We start from the raw sequence: 23,372 nt of genomic DNA on the forward strand, positions 1-23,372 counted from the left end.
AGGGTTAATTGGAGAAACGTGGGAGAGACCTTTGCCCTGCAGTGGGCGTACTCAGGCTGATGATGATGATGACCAAAATACACGCATTTCTGACGTTTTTTGAGCATGATATTGTCATGAACTAGAAGATTTCTACGGACAGAGTCTCCTTAAGCATCCCTGTTCTCATCGACACTCAGGAGGTCGCGCGGGTCAGGTGCGTGGCATTATCTCCTGTTACTTATGCGACCCAAAACTCTGTGTAACATCTCAGCCTGGAATTTTTAGGTGTAATGCCTGTCGATATGGAAATTTACCCTCGCATGTATTCTATACGACGGCACATTTTAAAACAAGGGTCGTTTCCCATATAGGAATCCTGCCAAGATCAAAACTGCAGGTGCCCTGATGTGCTGCCTTGCAGTCAACTTTAATGTATGCATATTCACTCGCGTGTACACCCTCAATTGTCTTGCTACCACTTTTCTTCGGCATGCTTTTCACATCAACGACAACAGCATGTATACACTGAAATTAACGTGTCGCACATATAGGTTCGTGCAAACGCTTCTTTGTGTTAATTATACTTTCCGCGAGTGAGGCCTCCGAACCAGGCGCCACACATCGAGGACCGCCTCTCGCATCTATCTCAAATTTTGTTGTGACGTAATAAAAACCGAAATTTTAGAACCCTACTATCTGGGCCACGGATTCGCCTATAAACGTTCCGTGTAAATTCGTCCACTCCACTCCCTACTGAAAACAGTTGTATGGTGCAATAACCACGTACAGGCTCCGTCGTATACAAATGTCCCAGAATTTAGACGATACTGTATGACATTTGTAAGACAAATGTATGATTTTGCTCAAATTGATTACATTTATATGCAATTTAATGATAATTTTATGACATATATATGACAAATGATATGAGATTATTGCATCATACAGCTTTCTTCACTAGGGCTTGGTCGCAGTATGCATCACTGTATTGTGTAAGAAGCGACTAAATGTATATTTTAATCCGTCGTGCGGTCAGCAGCCCCTAAGCCCACAAACGCAAAGACTAAACTCCAGGTCAGGTCACCAGCTGAGGATGAAGGCTGCTCCAGAAAGCGACGAAGGATCAAGAAAGAAGACGAAGAGCTTCTGTGGAGATGGTACGTGGCAACCCTACTCAAAAAAGTTGTAAGATGCAACAAACTCATACAGTTTGTCATACAAATATCATACAACTATCATACAAATCATACAAAATTATCATACAACTGTCATACATTTCCGCAAAATCTTACAGGCATCATAGAGATGTCATAGAATATCACAATAATTGTATGATATTTCTATGACGAAGCCTCTATATGGTTATTGCATCATACACATTTTTTTCAGCAGGGAATGCACTGTATTCTCGCTCTCGGGAAATAAACTTGGGCTTCAGGAGAAGCAAATATTTTTAGCAAGGGCGAAGTCATACACAGCTGTAACAGCAGCAACTGCGCAATCATATTGAAGGGTGGGAGGTGTGCAAGCCCCTGACAACGAAGACTATTGCCTAGCAACTAGAGCTTTATTTCGGCGCATTATCGCAGAGCAGAAAAAAATGTACCCAGCGACAACACAAGGTCAAAAGCACATCCAAAGCATAGCCAAATATCCTAACACCTTTGAATACTTGCGAGAAATGTCCGTGGCAAGTCCTTCTTTTAGATGTCCTGACACGTTAGCCGGTGGATATCTTGTTCTGGAGATAATACGGACATTTACTTGAATCACGTCTCATTACATTTGAATAATGTACGCCACAAACATGGCAAAGCGTTCTCTTTTTTCTAATATAAGATACCTACAACATGGTCCGCTCAAATTCATTTCTTGTTCATAATTGAATGAGATAATATTGCATAAGGTACAAGAGCCACTGGCTGCAAAATGAGGCTGTTTAAATTGAGAGTATACAAGCTCCCGAAAATTCTTTGTTCTATGGAAGTATGCTGAATATGTTGCTGCTACACTTCTGCGTAGTAGCATTTCTGTAGCCTAATCTCTATTTCGCATGTTTTTTCAGACATATTCGCCGTGACAGCGTGTGATGATGTGCAGATTTTACTTGTAAAATATCAGCACTGGGCCAAGCAGCTGCACCATTGTAATCAACTTTAGTCATTTCTTTCTTCAGGCTTAAATCGCAGAAAATGTAAATTAGGCTGGACAAATATTTTTTGTGTGGGCAGGATCGAGCAACTTTTTCTCTTGAGCCCATGAAAATTTCAAGGGAAATATACCGTTGTTCGACCAGTAACCACTATGTCCTTGTTAAGACCTAAAACAAATCATCAGGGACTTTCTACGGACCTTCCTTGTATACAGGAAGTGTGGCCAAAATGGTATGTGAGGGATGTCCGCGAGAGTTTCTCCGTACTTCCTGAGTATATCCATATGTCCTTTCAAGATTTCGCAGGGACATCCAATGGATGTGAGTGTTGTTAAGGCAGGCTCAGCGGCACGCGAGCTTAGTCTGTTTATCGAAAGCAGCTCTGGTGTAGACTGGGAAGAGCTGTGATGCAAAAACAAAACACAAAAGCATGCAGACTCAAGAACAACCTGCTACGTGCAAAGGATTTCGTAAGCTATATCCGATTCGTTTTTATTCTTGCGCGTGTATATATACCGAGCGTTGCAACGCTAAACGCGAACCGTAAAATGCTTCACTTGGTTAAAACGCTCACTTATTCGTGCTGAAATTTGACGTGGAGATTGCATACAGCAGTCTTTCACGTTTCGATAATGTAGTTTCCTGATTTGGTAAGAATTAGAAGTCCGCATTGTCTGCGTCATCGGCGACCCGAAACAAGCAGCTTTCGCATAACTGATATGGGTGGCGCCATCTGGAGCGGTTGTTTTACCTTTCAGGCTGCGAAGAGAAATGGAGGAGAGTGAAAGGGATGAGCGGTTCATTTGAAGACGCTTTCTCGACTGCTTTAACAATACTGAGCACAGAACGCGTTATTTGCGCAAAACGCGCCTACGTTCAGCGAATTCGGTTCGTGCCTGCCGCAATAAAATGACAATCTTCGTTTCGCGTCGTCTGCCTTCGTCTTTCCTTCACCGAAATTCGATACCACTGCGTCAGACTTTATCGGTCAATAAACGGTGACGGTTTTCTAATGCGAGACTGCAAGCCCCTGTCTGCGCGGTTAGAGTTGTGTTTTGCTTTACCTTTAGAGGGTAGGGTTGTGGTACGGGTGGTAGTGGTGGTACGGGCTCTCTCACCAGGCAGTCATGATTCCGCTCACAGCGCAACAAGAACGGGACACGAGACGAAAGAGTGACACAAACAAGCGCTGACTATCAACTGGTTTTTATCGAAGAACGAAAGGCGTATACCGGGTGTCCCAGCTAAATGTAACCAAACTTTTAAAAAAGGCGAAGTGTCCTAGTCCAGTGAGACCAACTAAGGGTTGTTCATAGTCGCGTGGCCTAGTCTTGAGTTTTTTTTTTCGCCCTTCAAAGTTTATTAATTTGTAAAGTTTAATTAGCTAACTTTTAATTATTAACTTCAGGAAGAAAGTGTCAATGCAAAAGTTCTAGATCACCTCGAAAAACCGCTAGTAGTGCTGTTTCCGTCAAGTTACGATTTACGTAGCTTCATTTATTGGCCTCAAGAGAAAGTTTTCACGTGACCAGTTGCTCGCTCACTTCTCTGCTCCAATGTGCACCCAAAGTCTCATCGAGGAGAGGACTTCAGGAAAAATGGATTTTATGCGAAGCATATTAACGTAGGTTTCGGGCCTTCGCGCGACGCCCGGCGGTGGCCACTATTGACCTTCAAGTGACCTTCAAGTAGGTCACGTGACATGACGTCACGTGATGACGTCACACCGGCTGCAGATGGGGCCTCATATCGCGCCGTCGGTCGCCTCCCGGCGGTGGCCACCATTGACCTTGAAGTGAGATCACATGATGTGACGTCACGTGATGACGTCACAGCGGCTGCAGATGGGGCCTCATATCGCGCCGTCGGACGTCGCCCGGCGGAGGCCTCCTCGCGCGACGCGGCGGCGGCACCACCATCGCTGCATCACGTGATATGTTACGTCACGCCAGGGATGAGGCGGCGCGCGCCCGTCGTCGCGTCAGTCTCTATGCCCGCAACCGCGCCAGCGTCTTTGCGCCGGGCGTGTATGCGGTCAAGATGCCTCCAAACGCTAAGGACATGCTTCGCATCCACTGGGCTTAACCTTGATAAGCCTCCAATTTTTATTCTTTAAGGCGCGTCTTGGGACGTTGAAGTGGCACAGTTGTCATGTGGAAGCTTTTTCTTATTGTGCGGGTCATGGTTAAAGGCCGGTAAAAAAAAACACTTTACGTAAATATTACTTTGCTGCAAATGTCTCAGTAAGCTGTTTCTCAAAGCGGTCTACAACTTTCCCATTGACACTTTGTTCCTCAAGTCAATAATTAAAGAGTTAGTTAATTAAGCTTAACTAATTAGTCAACCTTGAAGAACGAAAAAAATACTACAGACTAGGTCACGCGACTCTAAACAACCTTCATTTGGTTTCAGACGGCTAGGACACCTCGTGTTTTTTAAAAGCTTGGTTACATTTAGCTGGGACACCTGGTATATACAAACATTAAAACACTTATCAAGACAACAGAAGTTATCTGGAAGGCACGTAGAAGTTTAGATAACTGAATTCCCTCTCGGACAATGGAATGGAAGGGCTGCTGATACACATCGTGCCTTTGTGGTGAATATAGAAGGCCTCCATTACCTCGCGTGTTACTTCATCGCTGTGTCGGAACAGGATGCGCGTGTTCTTGTAATCAGGAACGCATTTTCACTCCTTGCATCGAAACGTATTCTGGGCAAGTGGGTCACCTTTTGCTCTCCTTTCTGCGTAATCCTTCTCATGCTTGCATTGGCAGTTCCTGCAGTGGGCACCTGTGTGGGAAAGGGGGTCATTTTTTCTTGTGTTCTCATGCTCGTCGTTTCGTCTCGTGTCCCGTTCTTGTTGCGCTGAGAGCGAAATCACGAATACTTACCAACTCGCCCAAATTTCCGCCTTGCTCACCAGGCAGGACTTGGGTGGTCCTGAAAAGGGCTGTTTTTCGGGCAGTATTTCGTCCAGCGTTGAGCATAGCATTCCTTGTGCCCGCCTTTCACTTCAGTGCACTGCTCTATGCGTTCGACGTCGCCTCCAAAAACATTCTCACTTATGGTTTCATTGACCCTGCTGAATGCATCATCAGTGCGTTCTTTGAGTACCTCAGCACAGCTCAGCGTGCCAGTGCTGTATACAACGTGCAAATGATGCAGGTGGGAAGACGAGGAGCGCAGCGGCGCCAACAAGCACAAGAAGTGGCACACCCTCGAGCACAAGGGTCCGGTGTTCGCGCCGCCCTACGAGCGCCTGCCTCGCAGCGTCCGCTTCTACTACGACGGTGAGTGCACCTTCACGTTCTAACATCAGGCGTTTGTAAACACCAGGTGCAACACGTCACGCTTATTGGTCAGAATAGAGTGACGTCACGCATGACGTCATAACAAGGCTCCATGCTGATTGGTCTGAATACCCATCACTGATTGGTCTCAACAAAATGACGTCACTCGCGAAGTCACAGGTCATTCACTAGAGCGTATACCCATGGCGCCGCGCTAAAGCGGGTGTAACGGTATATACTGAAGACTGGCGCCTGGCACATGAGGTAAAGGTAGAAGATGGCGCAATCTGAGAGTTGCTTGCAGGTGGAATTGCACGCCATATTGGCAGACGGGGATAAAGGCTTTCAGATGCGGATGGTATGCCTTCCTTCTTCTACAGCAAAGCATAAACACGACAGACATCCTACACTATTAATACGCCTACATGGGAGTAAAAACGGAGGAAACTGTCCTCTGGCGCGCGGCCTTTTAAACAGTGTGTGCGCCAGAGGGCAGTTTACTCCCTTATAACTTCTTTCTTTTTAGAGTGTGCATCCGTGCGCAGAGTTACTCGGCATTTCGCCCCATCCCGTCTGCCACTGAAATTCGCATCACTTGAATGGGAAACACCCGGTTAATGATTTTCGTGATGGAAAAGTGCGGTGCTGGTTGCATTCGGCAGGTGCGCCCGTGAGGCTCAGCGCCCAGGCCGAGGAAGTGGCCGGTTTCTACGCCCGCATGCTGGACCGCGACTGCTCGTCCAAGCGAACTTTCAGAGAGAACTTCTTCCACGACTGGCGGAGGTGCATGACGATGAGGGAAGCGAAGCTGCTGGGGAGCTTGGCGAAGTGCGACTTCGGGGAGATCAACGCCTACTACAAGCGAAAGGCGGAAGAGCGCAAGGCCATGACAACCGAACAGAAGAAGGTGCCCCGACGCAATGTCATCGTTACATTCATTTCCTCATCATACATGACTGCGGTTTGGAGTGTACAGTCAATAACTTGTCACGAGGCCAGACCGACAAAGCAACAGACTCCCATTTTGGCAGGTAAAGCGAAAGTAACAAGCAGCAAAATAAAATGGACCTACGCTACAAGCCAGAAGCAATAACATGGCTTAAAAAATTGGCTCAGGTTCAACCCGGCTGAACGTAGCAGACGAGCGAAAGCAAAGCCGGTGGTAGTTATAGCGAAGAATGGTGTGATGTCATTGTTACGTCATCGCATGGCGTCACATCAGACGATGCGAATCTCAGCTCTGAAGGAAGGACAAGGGCAAGTGACCACTGGTCATTGGTCATGTGGTTGCTGGTCATTAGCTATGACCATACCATACAGGCATATCATGGCTATGAGCAGCAAGACACACAGTCATACATTGTTATTCTTGGGGGTGTGCGCTTGATTTGACCTTGGTCGGGCTTCAAGGTCAAACGCGCAAAGCCAGGCGAAACTCTGAGATGTAACTCGAGTAGTAGAGTTTTCGATCTAAAACCAGTGCCGCTGCGCGGCTAAAACCGCCGCCGCGGTGGCTCAGTGGTTATGGTGCTCGGCTACTGTCCCGAAAGACGCGGGTTCGATCCCGGCCGCGGCGGTTGAATTTCTTTGGAGGAGAAATTCGAGGCCCGTGTACTGTGCAATGTCAGTGCACGGTAAAGAACCCCAGGTGGTCGAAATTTCTGGAGCCCTCCACTACGGCGTCTCTCGTAGCCTTAGTCGCTTTGGGACGTTAAACCCCACAAACCAACCAACCAAAACCAGTAGAGCGAATCTTACGGCTTAGCGCATTAACCAACGAAATCTGTTATAGCTTTGGTTTAGCCATTTAGTTTAATCCCATCCACCCATCATTTCTCTCTCTTCCTACCACACTTTCTCTCTCTCTCCTGTCCCCTAAGCTTGGAGAGGGGATTTCCCTATCTTCATTTTGTCACCTGCCATGTTAGGCGGTGAATTTCCAACCGTGAATTGAATTGTCATTGAACTGCATTTAATTTGAATTGTATTAAATTATGTACATATGTTAAATTAATTCACCAAGTAATAAAGGTCTTACTGCTGACGCTGCAGATAACACGATCTTTCGCTGCGAAATGTGATTACAGTGAGAAGCTGCATGTTAAAGCAACAGAGTGATACAATACCTTCGTGCATATTGGTGTCGACGCAAGCATTTTACTTGCTAAATCGGCCGGTGATGGCGACACCTGTATTTCGTTTTTTCTTCTTTTATAGCTTATAAAAACCTCGTTTTCTGTAAGAGTGATCCCTATGTGATTGCAACTCTATACACAATCTATGCAGGCCAAATTTTATTTGTCATCAGTGTTCTTTTAATGGCGTCCCTATTGGCACCATCTCTTCGTGTCCACTCTGGCCACTATATTTAACCGTAGATTTTCACTTCTGCGCTTAACATGCGCTGGCAATATTAATTTTTCTTTAATTTCATTTGATCTGACTGGTGAACCTCGTTATAACAAAGTCGAAGGGGCACGGCGATTGCTTCGTTATAGCCGTAGCTTCGATATAGCCCGTGTTGACCGAGTTTCCTAGGGGAATCCTCATTACTTCGTTGTATCCATCATTTCTTTTATAACAAAATAATAGATATAATATTAATGAATTTAATGGGTAATAGATGGATGATAGAATAATAATGGATTTGGTTACAACGAGTTTCCACTGTATATCTTGTACTCATGTTTGCAAATCGGTTTTTCTCGTATCAAGGCATATGTAGCTCTTGAGCGCGTGGCTTACCTTCTCTGCACAGGCAGTGAAGCGTCAGCAGGAAAAAGTGGCGAGGAAGTACGGCTTTTGCGTCGTCGACGGCCACAAGCAGAAGATCGCAAACTACAAGATCGAGCCTCCAGGGCTGTTCTGTGGACGCGGCGAACACCCCAAGATGGGCATGCTCAAGCGCCGTGTCATGCCCGAAGACGTGACGATCAACATCGGCAGGTGAGCCGCTGTCGAGTAGACACTGATTCTCTTCCGATTACCGAAGCTAGGCAACATTGGGCTCGGTTAGAATTTGGGCTGGAGACCACCAGGGAACACTGAATGCTTATTGCACTTCTTTACCCGCCGCGGTGACTCAGTGGTTAGGCAGCTCAGCTACTGATCAGTTCCCGGGTTCGACCCAGGCTGCGGCGGCCGCGTTTCGATGGAGGCAAAGCGCAGGTGGTGTCCGTGTGCTGTGCGATGTCAGTGCGCGTTAAAGATCCCCAGCTGGTCGAAATTATTCCGGAGACCTCCACTACGGCACCTCTTTCTCTCCTTCTATTTTCACTCCCACCTTTCTCCCTTCCCCTAAGAGGCGGTTAAGGTGTCCATCAAGATTTGAGACAGTTAATGCACCCTTCATATGCTGATAACCAATCTTTTTGGAAGATTTCTCGCTCCCCGAGTTTCACAGCATTTGTGCAGTTGCAGGCAGAGAACCAAGGAATCAGAGCGCCGTGCCAAACACTAATGACCCGGGAGCTTCAATCTCTACAGGTAGAAAAAAAGTGCAAATATTTTCACGAAGTCTCACGAGAAAAGTAAAGGCGCAGTAACTTTCTCACTTATCGGTCGACTCCTGCACCGCGACTTGAAGGAATGTTCCCTCACTTTTCAATAAATTCCCTACTGTACTATTTTCTCCAAACAGCCTAGAACTTATTAAAGCTAGCCTGCACGAGTTATATAATTAGCATCGCGTGTTTAGTTACCTGTGTGAATAACTATGTACTTAATGTTTGTATTGCGTACGTGAATTGGTGTATACTGAAGGGCAGTGCTCCACAAGCCTTTGACTGGCTTGGACGGGCCCCCATTTGTAACAAACATTTTGCATTAGTAAACAATTATCTGCCTATTAACGCCTTTTCAAAAATTGCCTCAAGGACACGCATACAAGCCTCTGAAGTGTCCCATCTCACCAAAGCCCTCGATAAGCGACTGCCACTGTGCATACACGGCAGAGTGGTAAGAGATCCAGCCACGGTTACTTAATGACCTTGGCGTCCGGCGCTCAGCTTAGAGGGTTCGAATCCCGGCCGCATTTCGACGGAGGCGGAATGTGAAAGCACCCATGTGCTGGATCGATTTCAGTGCCATTTAATGAACTCCAGGAGGCCGAAATTGATCCGGAGTACACTATTAACGACGTTGAGCTCTACGTACAACCAGCGAAGGAACGCTTGCAATCCATATACAAGCAGGCCCATCAGGCAAACCTAGAGAGAATTCCACATGAACCTCGGGCACGTATAAACCTTCCACTTACAGTTAATGTAACCAAACTAACTAGAGCGCCACAGTCTCGTCTTGTACCGTTTGTGTAATTCTGTATGTGGCGAATAACAGTAAAACAGACAAAAATTGGAGGGGGCTCTTAAGTCCCGCCTTAAGGATTGTAACGTGAAAGCTAATGGGTTAATGCCCATATATGCAGAATTGGGCATTCTCTACTTTACATTCATAGATCCCTGGGAGCCCTCACACCCCTACTGGAGCAGTGGTGCAGCGGTTAAGCGATGCGCCACTTCCCTGCGATAGCAGGTGCTCCCAGTGCTAAGCCTTGTCCTATCCAGGTTGCTCTTCCCGAGCCGCCAATCATCAATTTAACTGCACCTGCCACGGTGAGAAGGTTGTGACCTAGGTGGCCCACCCGCCACCCAGGTTTTCTAGATTTTCTGACAACGGCTCCTTTAACGCTGTCGCGTTAATACGCGCGCAGAGAGGCTGCCTTACCAAAGCCACCACGGGGTCACCGGTGGAAGGAGGTGCGGCACGACACCAGTGTCTCGTGGCTGGCGTCGTGGAACGTACTGGGACAGACCAAGTACGTCGTGCTCAACCCCGCAGCCAAGCTGAGGGGCCAGAGGGACATGCACAAGTACGAGCTCGCCCGCCAGCTCAAGAACCGTGTGCAAGACATCCGGAGGAACTACGCCAATGGCTGGAAGTCCAGGGACATGCGCATTCGGCAGCTCTCCGTCGCCCTCTACTTCATTGACAGGGTGAGGTGACGTGCTTGTGACTTTGCGGGATTTACTTCCAGTCCTCCAAGCCTGTCGCAACCTTGTATTCTATTTTCCAAAATGCTACGAAGAAACTTAGTGTCTTACAAAAGTTAGCGAAAAAAAAAAAGAAAGGAACGTACGGAAGACGTCAGCTTCTGTAAACCAACTAACCCAACTTTATGCTCTGACCAACTTCTAATAATCTAATGACTATGTAGTCCTGTATAATCAGTGACAACCAGGCCAAAACTTTCATCTCCAGAAACAAAAATGTCTGCCTGCTTGAGACGCACTGGCACTGACAGTTTGCAGCGGAAAATGGAGAGTGGAACGTACACATGTTCATTCAGATCTTCTTCCTTGCAAAGAAGCGTCCTCCGCCTACAACAGCAGCCTGCTCAGTTGTTGGACTTGCTGCCGCGCTGTCATGGCAAACTGTAGAGCAGTACTGTTACCGCACAGAGTGCCTGTGAAAATAAATTCCCCAGAGCGCGCGGCCGCAGCAGTCGTTGATCCGTGCGGCAGGATTCTCAAAGCGTTCTGAAGCTTTTTAGACAGCAAAAGTCACAGCCCTCCTCACTGCTCCGGAAAGACCAGAGTGCAGCGCGAGTTCTACCGCGTGCCTAACGGCTGTTCTCCTTGATTCATGAGCAAACCAAGCCCAAGTAACAAGCATTTGTGTCTTGTTGCGGCGCATTTAGCAGGTACTCTCAGATCATGAATGAAAGTTTGCAAATATTCTTCAAGAGAAAAGTGTGCAACAACTGCATCTTACCGGAACTCACCTAACGGTCAGAAACGTGGAGGCTAACAAACAGGGTTCAGCTTAAGTTAAGGACAACGCAGCGAGCCATGGAAAGGAAAATGATGGGTGCAAAGTTGAGAGATCGGAAGCGGGCGGTGTGGGTGAAGGAGCAAGAGCGGATTAATTCCATCCTATTCGAAATCAAGAGGAAGAAATGGGCCTGGGCTGGGCACGTAATATGAAGGAAGGCAAGGTCGTTAAGGCTAACGAAGTGGATTCGAAGAGAAGGCAAGCGCAGCAGGGGGCGGCAGAAAGTTAGGTGGGCGGACGAGATTACGAAGTTTGCGGGGATAAAGTGGCCGCAGTTGACGCAGGATCGAGTTAACTGGAGAGATACTGAGAGGCATTTGCCCTCCATTGAGCGTAGTCGTGCAGATGATGATGATGATGGCGGAGTTGTTTGGTGATGTGTATTGTCTCTGCCTTAACTTTCGCCTCTGTTTAGACGAGCCAGACTGTTCCCTTCACACACTGAGCAGCTTGAAGCACAGTCTTGGACAAGGGCGGAGGGGGAAGTCACAGTCCACTGACCAACGCTTCGACACCGGGCAATTACGCTTTCCCTTCTCACTCACACCAGAGCTTTTAAACACCGATTCCGCCACCTTCCCGCCCTCTCCCCGACCACACCGTTTCCAAACACCCACTTCGGGCCATCCTCCTCGAAGTGAGGCGCTTATTGCCACCAAGAATGAGCGCGGTTACCCCAAACGAAGACAGGTCTTCCTGTTGGACTGATCGAGGCTTCCTTAAATTCCTTTGTTAACCAGTCGTGCATCGAGAACCATATTCCCCCTTCTTTTCTACCATGAAGTGGTCTGAGGACTTCTGGAGAGCGCTGCCCGTTCTTTTCACTTCTTTGTTTCCCATAGCTTGCGCTGAGAGCCGGAAACGAGAAGGAAGAGGGCCGGGCCGCCGACACCGTGGGGTGCTGCTCGCTGCGTGTAGAACACATCACGCTTCACGACCAGACGCCGGACGACGAGTTCGTGGTGCAGTTCGACTTCCTCGGAAAGGACGCCGTCCGATACGTTAACGCCGTCGCGGTAGACAAGCGGGTGTTCGACAATCTCGAACTGTTCATGGAGGACAAAGAGCCAGAGGAGCAGCTCTTCGACTTGCTGAACGTGAGCGAATCAGCATCATTCGTGCGGTTAAAAGCTGCACGGTCTTTCCAGGTTGACTGTGGCGTCATGTTCTCTGCAGACGGGCACCCTGAACAAGCATCTCAATGAGCTTATGGAAGGCTTGACAGCGAAGGTGTTCCGTACTTACAACGCCTCCAAGACATTTGAACAGGAGCTGGGTTTTCTTACTAAGGGTACGATGACGTATACTGAATATTTACACCGAGTTCGAGAAAATGCGGAAGTGAATCGGGTACAAGCTTCTAGTCCACAAAGTCAATACTGCCAAAAACTAAAGACATTTCTGCTGCTGCACGCGATCCTTAATTGTTAGCAAACATTGTCTGGACGGTGAACTGTGAACTTTTTTACCACCATAACCTCCAGTTCGTGTACTATGCTTGCTGCTGCGTTTTCTAATCAGGAGTCAGCACGAATAAGCTGTGAGTCTTCGGAGCGCTGAAAACTCTTTTTTTCTTTCCCATTTATCCGACCGCTGACAGCCAGAATGTCCCTCTCTGAAAAAGTCCTGGCTTACAACCGAGCGAACAGGGCAGTAGCCATTCTGTGCAACCATCGGCGAACTGTGCCTAAGAACTTCGCCAAACAAATGGAGAACCTCCGCAAGAAGGTGGGCATAGCAGTTTTGTTACTATGTTAGTAGATATGTTACGCTAACCCGATACATTTAGGCAAATCCCCAATGTGGAGTAGTTTGCAGTCCAGTGGGTGGTTATTACTATCATCCACCTGAGCGCGGCCACGCATGTGGCTACAGCGGAACGTTACGCAGCTTTCTCAGAAACTCAGCACATGAAGAAAAATTCGTCCTACTCCAGGGCAGTCCTCTACTAAGTCGGATGTAAGTAATGAAAGAAGCGGCTTTTCCCCCTCAAAGGACCCCCCCTTCCAGCCAATGGCTTCGGCCGATTCTCATGACCCTGCTAGGGTGACAATGCAGGGAGTGGCAGATAAAGTGGGATAGCCCTCTCCTCGCATTGTCGGGGATAGTCTCCTCCTGAATTGTCCGGCTATTCACGCTAGCCGGCTCATGAAAATCCGCCGACGCCATTGGCTGGAAGGGGGTCCTTTGATGGGAAAAAGCCGCTCTTTTATTGCGAAAGCAATACTAGTTACACTTTCAGCCCATCGCGTAGCGAGGCCGGTAGCTACCAATGACCTACCAATGACTTAGCATATTGGATTGAATTGTATTGGATTGGATCAGCCCGTCGCGTAGCGAGGCCAGTAGCTACCAATGACCGTAACATATTAGATTGGATTGGAATGGATTGGATTTGATTGTATAACCGATGCATCACCACAAGTCTAACCACAAGCACCACCACCAGCTACACTACCAGCTGAACCATGGCGTAGCTACGGATATTGCTTTCGCAATTACCAGGCTTAACCAAGCTAAGCCACAGCCATTTTTCTTGACTTGTGTCGAACCATAGCAGCTCCGTTAGCCAGCCAGCAGATGGCAGAACGAGGCCGAATTGGGGAAAAAACTCGAAGTAAGTACGACGTTAGTACATGTATTTCAGGCAGTCCCTCACCGTGGAGGAGATTTCGACAAATGGCGCATTCTGTGGTTTATTCGAAGTGACGATTCAGTGCCATCAACGTCCTGTGTCTATTGAGGGGAGCCAGACTGTGCATTTTGGGTGGAAAAAACAGCGCGAAAGGGACGGAAGACAAAGATGAAGGAAACCACACGGACGAGCGCTGACTCACGACTATTTTTTATTCAGAAAAAGCAGACATTTATAGTTAAAAAGTCACATGACCTGACGTCACTCGCGCACATGCCCAGACTAACAACAGTCTAAGAACTACATCATGAGTCAAGATTAAAACCTTACAACGCGATTTCAGAACACTGTGATTAACCGAAAAAACACGAGACAGCCAGAAACAAAAAAAACAAACAAAGCCACTAAAAAACAAAGCACAAATCACGTGTTGTCAAGAAATGCGACCTCTTTATCGACCATCAATAAGGAAGGCTGACTGACGCATTCACCCCGTCTTTTCCGAATGTGATATGCCTCAATGAGCTCCCTTGTCGTCTTATCTCTATGGCGGAAGACTGTGCATCTCCGAGTTTGAACCTCGCATAATTTGAACAAATTTTTCGACCCCGTCGGTTTCCAAATATTGAGGTTCGACTACTCATAAAGCTTCCCTTAGTCGTACGGATATTTATTAACGTTAACTCGGTCATCTCATCGAACACTGGTTCTGCAAATTTTTGAAGGCCTAAGGTTCCTTCCTACAGGTATAAGTGACTCACCACACTGCATGTGTTGATGACTAATTATACTCCTTTATTGCAATTCTACTCCACCTTCAGGAATTCCCTAAACATCGGGCTAATAATGGCATCAGAACTTTCGCTCGCTCACTCTCACTCTCTCTCTACATGTGCGTGTGTGCTATATCAAATCACGCCTTATATATAGTACCGCTTACGAGAGCTGTTTTAGGAAAGCATGTGCCGCTACTGACGATGTGCGAATCATATAGTAGCATCAGTGGTGGTTTATTAATAAAATAAAAAAGCGGAAGGAAATGATGTTACCAGCCCCCGTCAAACTTGGGACAGGGAGAAGATATGTAGGGAAAAAACATAGATAGGGCCAATAGCCAGGAAGGATAGGGGTACAGCTATGTACACAATTTACACGTGTGCGATTCATGGCAGTTCTGTTAACGTTGCTAATGTGGCCCAACTGCCGCAGATGGAGATAAAAGAGGAACAGATTCAACGGTGCCAGTCGGAAATCAAGCAACTCAAGCTGGACTACAGAAGCTCCCGATCAGAGAGGGACAAAGTGTGAGTTGACCTACAACTCGAGCCAAGAAACAGACCCGCAAAGTATGCAGGTGGCATATTCCATTCGAAGCAGGCGGCTGGATCGCAAGAAGTCCCGTCTGCTGAAGCTCGAAGAGCAGCTTGCCAAATTGGAGCTGCAGGCAATGGAAAAGGAGGAGAACAAGGACATCGCCATGGCAACTTCGAAGCTCAACTATATCGACCCAAGGATCACCGTTGCGTGGTAAAAAAGATTCATAATTAGAGAGTTTTAACACCGTTGTACGGTAAGTAACCTAAAGTAACTATCTAGGTGCATTTGCCCTGTAGGGAACTGTGCAAATCATCGTCATCAGCAGCAGCAGCCTGACTACGTCCACTGCAGGGCATAGGCCTCTCCCATGTCTCTCCAATTAGCTCTGTCCTTTGCCAGTTGCGGCCATCGTATCTCCGCAAACTTTTTACTCATCCGCCTACCTAACTTTCTGCCGACCCCAGCTATGCTTGCCTTCTTTAAAAATCCACTCCGTTACCCTTAAAGGCCAGCGGTTATCTTGCCTTCGCATGACGTGCCCTGCCCAAACCCATTTCTTCCTCTTGATTTCGGCTAGGATGTCGTTAACCCGTGTTTTTTTCCTCAGCCATTGCGCCCGTTTCCGATCTCTCAACGTTACACCTATCATTTTTATTAAATTCCAGGCGAAAATCGTAACTGGTCAAAGTGGTTTAAGGAACGATTTCCCAGTTGATTCCAGTTGTTTCCAGTTGGCTCCCAGCTGAATTCCAGTTGCATCCAACTGGTATCCAACTGGGAAATTGTTCCTTAAACCAGTTAGACCAGTTGCGATTTTCACTAGCTCGCTGCTTCGTCCTTAACTTAAGCTGAACCCTCTTCGTTAGACTCCACGTTTCTGCCCCATAGGTGAGTACCGGTAAGACGCAGCTGTTAATATACTGCTGTTGTTTGTTGTACAAACAAACTGTGCATATGCACCAAGGCAAATACGGCTATGGCAGCGACGGCAACGTTGCCCTCTACATATTCCCGCGAAAAAATTCCTTGGGGTATTTTATGTTTTGTTTATACTCGAAAGGGGGTGTAAAGTCCCTGTCCGCTCCGTAAAAGCCTAGAATAAACAGGAGTAAAACTTGCTGCTGGGTGAGTTGGTGCATATTCTTCGGTAAACGTTGGCTCAACATAAAACAATACGTGAAAGGAAGACAGGACGATGATTGTTTTAGGTTGCGCTAACGTTGACCAAAGAACCTGGAATAAACTGCTGACAACTGGGCCTCTGTGGTTTTGATCAAAACAATTCGTTGATCAAAGCAGGTCTGTTTTCAGCGCTTGCTGAACTAAACCACGATTGCTGTAGCTTTGAGAACTCTGTTGCACCCGATTTGACATTACATCTGCAGGGCATTTCAATGAAACTCGTTGTCTTTAAATTTGAGGTATAACGGGCGGGAAAGGCACACGTTTTCCTGCAGTGAAATTCGCTTGGCTAATGAAGCTGATAGTGGTGATGATAATGATAATGGGCTGTTCTGAACCCGTACCAGGCAGCTTAGCAGGGATGCTTTTATGACGCCAGTAGTGGAGGGCGTCAGAATGAATCATCTTAGCAGATTAACTATATTTTAGTAGTTAACTTTCCAACTCTTACAGTTCGGCGCCTGGTTGTAATGAGGGTTTGTAGCTGACCGTATTATCCTTGAGTTCTTTGAATCTCGGAAACACGATTCACGGTGCAACAAATTCTGGACATTCTAGGCGTCATTCGAAAGCCGCGCGGCTGTGATGCGCACGCCCACCAGCACGTGACTCGTCGGCGCACGTGTCACGTGACGTCTCTCCCACTTGGGTCAAGGCATGGGGTCAAGGTCTGTGGTCGAGTGTGTCCAGGGTGTCCAGCCCACGAGAATATATTTCATACATCATGAGCCGGACCACGACCGGTCGTGGTCCGGCTCATGATGTATGAAATATATTCTTACACCGCAGTCCGGGCCCGTCTAAGCGCCCTACAGCGGTCACGTGACACTAGCGTGCACCGACGAGTGGTGTACTTGTGTATGGGTGGGCATTCCTGCATGCGCTCCACAGTCGAGCGCTCTTCGATTGCATGGCTAGCGAGACGGCCAGAACTCGTTGCGCCTGCAAAGAACGAGACAGCACTTGACGCTTGTGTAGTCGTTAAAACGACATGCGCCACTGTAGCTCTGCGAGTGCAAAAGCCTGCGTGCTGTGCGTTGTCTGTGCGTCAAGCAACCTCACGTGGGCGAAATGTATCGCGAAGGTGTGGCATGCACGGCGCAGTTCCCGTGGCCACAGTGACCGAGACGTAGCCTGCGCCTTTCCTGTCTATAAAAACCGGCCATTATTGCGAAAATGGCCAGTGGCAACGATGCCTGCAGTTCACTTTTTTGCACGTTTTATAGCTCATAAAGGCTTCATTTTCAGTGAAAGTAAGCGCTTTTTGCCCTTAGAACACGGTAGTACATCGATGTAGGCCAACTTGAAGTGGTTGGCACCCTCTGCATTAGCAGCGAAAGCCTGAAAGTTTTTAATGTGAGATACATTTGATTCGAGGAGCTGCTCCGAGGTTTGTTGTTCGCAGGTTTTGAGATGAAAGCCGAGAAATCGCAAAAAGTGTCTGCGCTTAGGGTATACGTGCATGATATATCGGTACAGTTCACTTTTATGTAATTTTATGCAACATGTAATTTTACTGCGAAAGCAGTAAAATTACATCTTTGCAGTAGCGGAACATACATAATTGTACTGAAAAAGCGGTAAAATTATGTGGTGCCTTCTGGAAGCGAAGCCTCTGGGCCTGGCGAGGAGCCTCCGGCTTCCAAGAACACCACCCAGTCACCACTAACCCATCGCACCCATCCCACCCACTCACCGCCACCACCCTCGATCCACCGCCCACCCAACTCTACCCTCCAGAAGCCCCACCCATCACAAACCCACCTACTTAATTAACCCTCCACAATGACTACACCTAGAAACCCGTGCAGCAGCATAACGAAAAAGTGACGACGAAATCAAATTCAAAGACTCAGTGGGAAAGCCAGCTTGCCTCCAAAAACACCACCCTGCAGCCACCTCCCCCTCCCACCCCTGTCCACCTTCACCCTCTGGAAAAAATTCTGTCGTGTGAGTGAAGCCTCGACTTAGTGTGAAAGCATTTATTAGAGTAAAAACATCAGTGTAATAATCAAGGTTGTAACCAGCTGCTTTCACAGAATTGTCACATGATCAGCCCGTAATTTTTAACTCTAATCACACCTTTGCGACTTTGATGGAATATGTAAGACGAGGTGCTAATGGCAGAAATTCGTGCTTCGAACCCCTTTAGACACATCCCTCTCATGTGAAGAGCACTCTGTAGTGACTCGCCGAGAACGACACGGGCTCCTCCATCACCCATTGCTGTGCTGGATCACCATCCTCATCACTGATGGCAGCTCGCAAAAAGCACTGCTCCCGTCAGTACGTAACCTGACCTCCAGCTGATGTGTCACGGAGCCCTTGCCTTCTCTTCTCATTCGGTCTTAGCTTCCGATCTCACCTAAATGAAATTCATTCTGCAGCAGATTCCGCGGCAATGCAGCAAGGGCAAATCGGATGGCAATTTTTTTTCCTTTCTCCAAGGCTGAGATGGCTCACTCATAGCAGCGTCTGTACAAACGCGATTGCAGGTGCAAGACATGGGATGTCCCAATCGACAAAGTCTACAACAAGACGCAGCGGGAAAAATTTCGGTGGGCCATAGAGATGGCGGATGCAGACTTCAAATTCTGAAGCACAGCATACCTGCAAAGCACTGCAGCATGAACAATGTTTGAAGTTAAAAAACGGAGATTCATCTGTAAACCTGTGTGATCACATTTCATTAAGAGACAAGACTACCTTTTGCACCCATATATGCATACTGCAAAACCTATAGCGGTGAATTTTATAGGCACTCTTGCAGAAGTCTTCTCAACTCGGCAGAACAGGCACACAAGGCCTTCTGAACTAGCCAGCACTATCTGCAGAAGCAGGCGAGTCAGCAGAGGGGCACAACAGTACATAAAAGTGAAATGGAATTGGGGTTTGGTGATTACCTTTCCAACCAACAGGACCCACGAGTAACTTAGCGTTTGCCGAGACTCCTGCTGAAATTGTATTTAGGTGCAACATTCACTCAATTTTACCAAAAACATCCCATTTGTAGCAGCGAAGCAGATTCAATGCAATGGCACAGTCTGCTGCAAGTGTATGTTCATTCACTGTTCAAAAAACTTCCCTGCTAAAAAAACAATTTGAACCAATTGGGTTTCGAACTGGTTCCAATGGGGCCTATAGTGTGTACTATAGGACAGTCCAAATGGTCTTCAGATTGGAAAAATTGAGTTTCCAACTGGTTCCAAGTGGAACTGTTGCTTCAATCGGACAGTCCAAACAGACTGCCAGTTGTACAAAGTGGTAGTTCAACTAGGAGGTCACGTTCCAATTGGACACTTAATTTGATCAGTCTTCGCTAACTGGTAAGCCCAACTGTCCTTACCAGTTGCATGCAATTGGTCTGTCCAACTGCACAAATGTATACATGGGAACGTTTGCATATTCAACAAACAAGGCAGTACTAATATGGTTCCTATAAGAGCCACAAGCAGCTTAACAAGCTAAAATGTATTCGTTTGCACTATCACTGCAGTCGAAATTAAATAACTTTGCTCAATGGACTAGAGCCACTGGCCTCAGCAAGTCTAATAAGGGGGATATATAAGTGGGAGTAGAAGTGCGCAATGTGGATATATAGGATATATATACTGAGCTTATGCTATTAATGTCCAGCTATGGCGTTTCTTGAGTATGACGTATGCTTGTCTTTTTGCCTTGTTTTTCATAAAAGCATGCATATATCAGTTTCAATTCCTTTGTAAATATGCTGGTACAAAGTAAGTGTCTCCCTGCAGTCCTCACAAATGTTTTTCTTTTGCACCTCAACAACACGTCAAGTTTCTGTACTTTGCAGAGCTTAGTTGGGAGATACAATTCGTAAATATTTGCTAGCTGCAATAGCTGGGACCAACAAGTCCACGTCAAGTTGGGTCCAAAGGTTCTGATCCTACTCGTGCGCTAGAAACCCAATAGGAACCATTTGGAAAATCTAGTTCCAATTGGAAATTTATAACTTTTTTTTTACTATGTTGTTATAGTATGATACAAATTAATAAAGCAGCAGTTTCAAACAGCCCATGGCCCATCAGGTGCTGTATTAATACTGCATCAGTAAATGAAATCCAGTTTGATGTTACGCTCTATCAAACTAGTCATAGGCACCTCAATTATTATGCTCATAGTTTCACTTTATGATCAGCTTTTAGTAACAATATGCCATCTCCTTGTCACTGAAGGAGAGCACATGGCAGTCATGAACATGGGCACAAATTTACTGCATACAAGTTGTATGCAGTTCGTTTAAACACTGCCATCCAAGAAAACAACCTAAAAGTAACACCCGTCAAAGCGTCCGAGAATTACATGCAAATTTACATATACTATGTCAAATACATGAACGAATTACATAGCAGTGCTGATATAAAAGTTCAGTCACCTCCCTACATGTAGAACAAATACACATATTGGGAGGGGGGGGGGGGGGGGGGTAACTTTCCTCTGGAGGTAGCAAAACCACTAGTAATATCAGCTAAACATGGCATGCAAGTAAAGAAAAGACCCACGAGTCATTACAAAAAAATTTGTTTATTATAAACAGTTTGTAGCTGCACAAAGAGAACCATTGCAACAAAAATTAAGCACACACACACACAAAAGCAGCAGACATGTCTATGTATCACTGTTTGACACGCAATGCAATAAAGGATCACAAAGATTGGTAGCTGACAAAGCAGCTCAAGTTCACAACACCACAGATTGTGGTATCAACAGGCACGACATCACGCATTTGCACACAACCTTGCTTGATACAGGAGAACTCTATAGTGTGTGTCCACATGAGCGGTAGTTGTGCTCGCGATGTGGTCTATATAGCAGGAACGTGGAGTATAAAGCGCAACAAGACAAAGCACGAAGGACAGAAGAAGGACAACCACTGCACTTCATACTCCTCACTGTGACTGAAAACAAACTCACCCAACTAACCATAACTTTCAGCACGAACTCACCGAATAGTGTACACCTAATGTTCGCAAGGCCAGTTCAGGTCCTCCACCCAAAAGTGCAGCCTTGGGGAGAACTCACACCAGGTTCAACCACATCTGAGACTTCACTAATAGCTGCAACACCAGCTCAGCAGAAAACAAAATTTCTGTGGCTCTAATATACACACTTGCAAACATGCCTTCTTTTGTCAAATACACTCGGCAGCAGTGTTTATCAAGTAAGTGGATATAGCCCTTCAGCTGTTTGTAAAGCCATGAGGAGTTGCGCTAACTGACAACACACAGCAAGAAGGCAAAATAAGCGTTCATCCTGAAAACATTTGCACAAATGGAATACAGCGCACCCTTGATTTTACAAAACTACAAGAGCATCTGAGGTTGAAAAAAATTTACGTCTCATTCCATCCAGAAGAGCTTAGGAACTGCTACTAGACCGGCAATCCATCTTTGTTCCATTTTAAGTGTGACCAGCTGAATTTTATAAACGGAATTTTTTTGCCGATGAGAAAATGGTCTAGTGCTGTTGACTGGCATAAAACTTTCATAAAACTGCACGAAAAACAATACTGATAGCGAAAACTCAGTTTTCCGAATTGCTCACATGGGTTAATGCCACAAAAGGAAGAAAAAAATAAAGGTCAGTAAAGATGAAACAACTGGGCCGCTTCGTCCTCGCGGGCAGGTGGCAGCGACAACTGCAACCCTTCCCCACCAGCATGGCGGCCAGCAGGTGAGCGTGCTAGTTTTCGGTCGCTACGTAGTACGCCAATCATGCCTCCAGTGATTATCAATTCTTGGCGCACAATCTAAACCAATCTTTTCTAGTGCTCACAGAATTCAGTCTGCATTCGCGTCTTGAGCGTAGAAGGCACTTCACAACGCATCCGGTCCGTTGACGGCAATGACGAAAGTAACCAAAATTTCTTGGACATTTTTGGATGCTTCGCCGTTTTGCAGATAAGTACTGCGGGGAAGCCACTGCGGCTGCTGACAATCAGAGTTTCTGCTTTTTATGTTGCGTTCCCCAGTCCTGGTCCGCTCGTATGTAAGCGCATCGCTGTTCATAGATGCTTCGCCCCCTAGCCCTTATGCACCACGAAGAAACCTCAGCATTTCTCCTTTTCATGTTGCATCTCCACAAAAACGGCTCTCAAATGCTAGTGCGCAGTTTTTATTTTTGTTGGTCTTGATGAAGGTGGTGCTTCGCCTCGTAGCACAGGCGCATTGCAGAGAAGCCACCACGGTGGGTGACTGTCTGTGCATTCCAGCTTTTCATGTTGCCTGCCCTCATGTTTGGCACATTTTTATGTTTGAACATGTGAAATTTATCAATGAACATATTAACAACCACAATTTGTCAAAATTTTAAACATAGTAGCTGGAAACAGTGTTAACTGGGAACATATTAACCTGAATAAATGTAATGTAACTCTACGGGACATTTTTAATGTCCGCTATTTTGAGCAAACGAACCGGAAAATCTTATCAACTAGGAACGTATCAAGGAGGTTTTACTGTACCTTTGTGGCAATAACGTGCAGCATGTGACAGAAGTCAGTCACCACAATTCACATGCTCAAATCCACAAATTTCAGGTATCAACATGATAAAACAGCATGAAAAGACACATTCCAGCTGAACTTCTGACCACTACAATTCCCCATCGCACACTACTGTTTGCCAACAGTTTATGCTGTAGCCGCATTAAGCAAAAGTCATTAACTCCCTAATGAACTAGTACGGCTGAAGACGAGTGGGCCTCGTCCAAAGCATTTCTTTGGTTTGCCTACAGATGGCAGCACGGGCACTAAACGACAGTTTTGGTACCATTTACGAAAATAAAATGTGTCCGCTGGAGGTTTAAAGGGACACTGACGCCAACTGCACTGAGTTTTCGTTCTTCAGATAATTTCTATGCTCAGCCTTTTGTGGCTTTGTTCAGATTCATTCAGCAGAAGAATACACAATTCAAACTCTTAGCACTGACATCTAGTGATCATCGGCTGCAACTG

The 23,372-nt window shown here is 46.6% G+C and overlaps 1 protein-coding gene across 1 annotated transcript in view; it reads left to right on the forward strand.

The window, feature by feature from the left end:
* The window catches only part of Top1 (DNA topoisomerase 1), a 31,079-nt gene extending 12,020 nt beyond the window's left edge, over positions 1–19,059 (forward strand). The window contains exons 2-13 of the mRNA XM_089541893.1: positions 180–196; positions 1,022–1,139; positions 5,303–5,427; positions 6,090–6,334; positions 8,186–8,373; positions 10,139–10,421; positions 12,102–12,356; positions 12,436–12,550; positions 12,860–12,987; positions 15,104–15,198; positions 15,272–15,421; positions 18,889–19,059. Coding sequence (XP_089398019.1) covers positions 180–196; positions 1,022–1,139; positions 5,303–5,427; positions 6,090–6,334; positions 8,186–8,373; positions 10,139–10,421; positions 12,102–12,356; positions 12,436–12,550; positions 12,860–12,987; positions 15,104–15,198; positions 15,272–15,421; positions 18,889–18,991 — 1,822 coding nt within the window. The 3' untranslated portion in view covers positions 18,992–19,059. The remainder of the gene's footprint in view (positions 1–179; positions 197–1,021; positions 1,140–5,302; positions 5,428–6,089; positions 6,335–8,185; positions 8,374–10,138; positions 10,422–12,101; positions 12,357–12,435; positions 12,551–12,859; positions 12,988–15,103; positions 15,199–15,271; positions 15,422–18,888) is intronic.
* The last annotated feature ends 4,313 nt before the right edge of the window (positions 19,060–23,372 follow it).

This window comes from Amblyomma mixtum, chromosome 4, assembly GCF_055824585.1.
Source record: "Amblyomma mixtum isolate Tamu chromosome 4, ASM5582458v1, whole genome shotgun sequence".
Lineage (NCBI taxonomy): Eukaryota > Metazoa > Arthropoda > Arachnida > Ixodida > Ixodidae > Amblyomma > Amblyomma mixtum.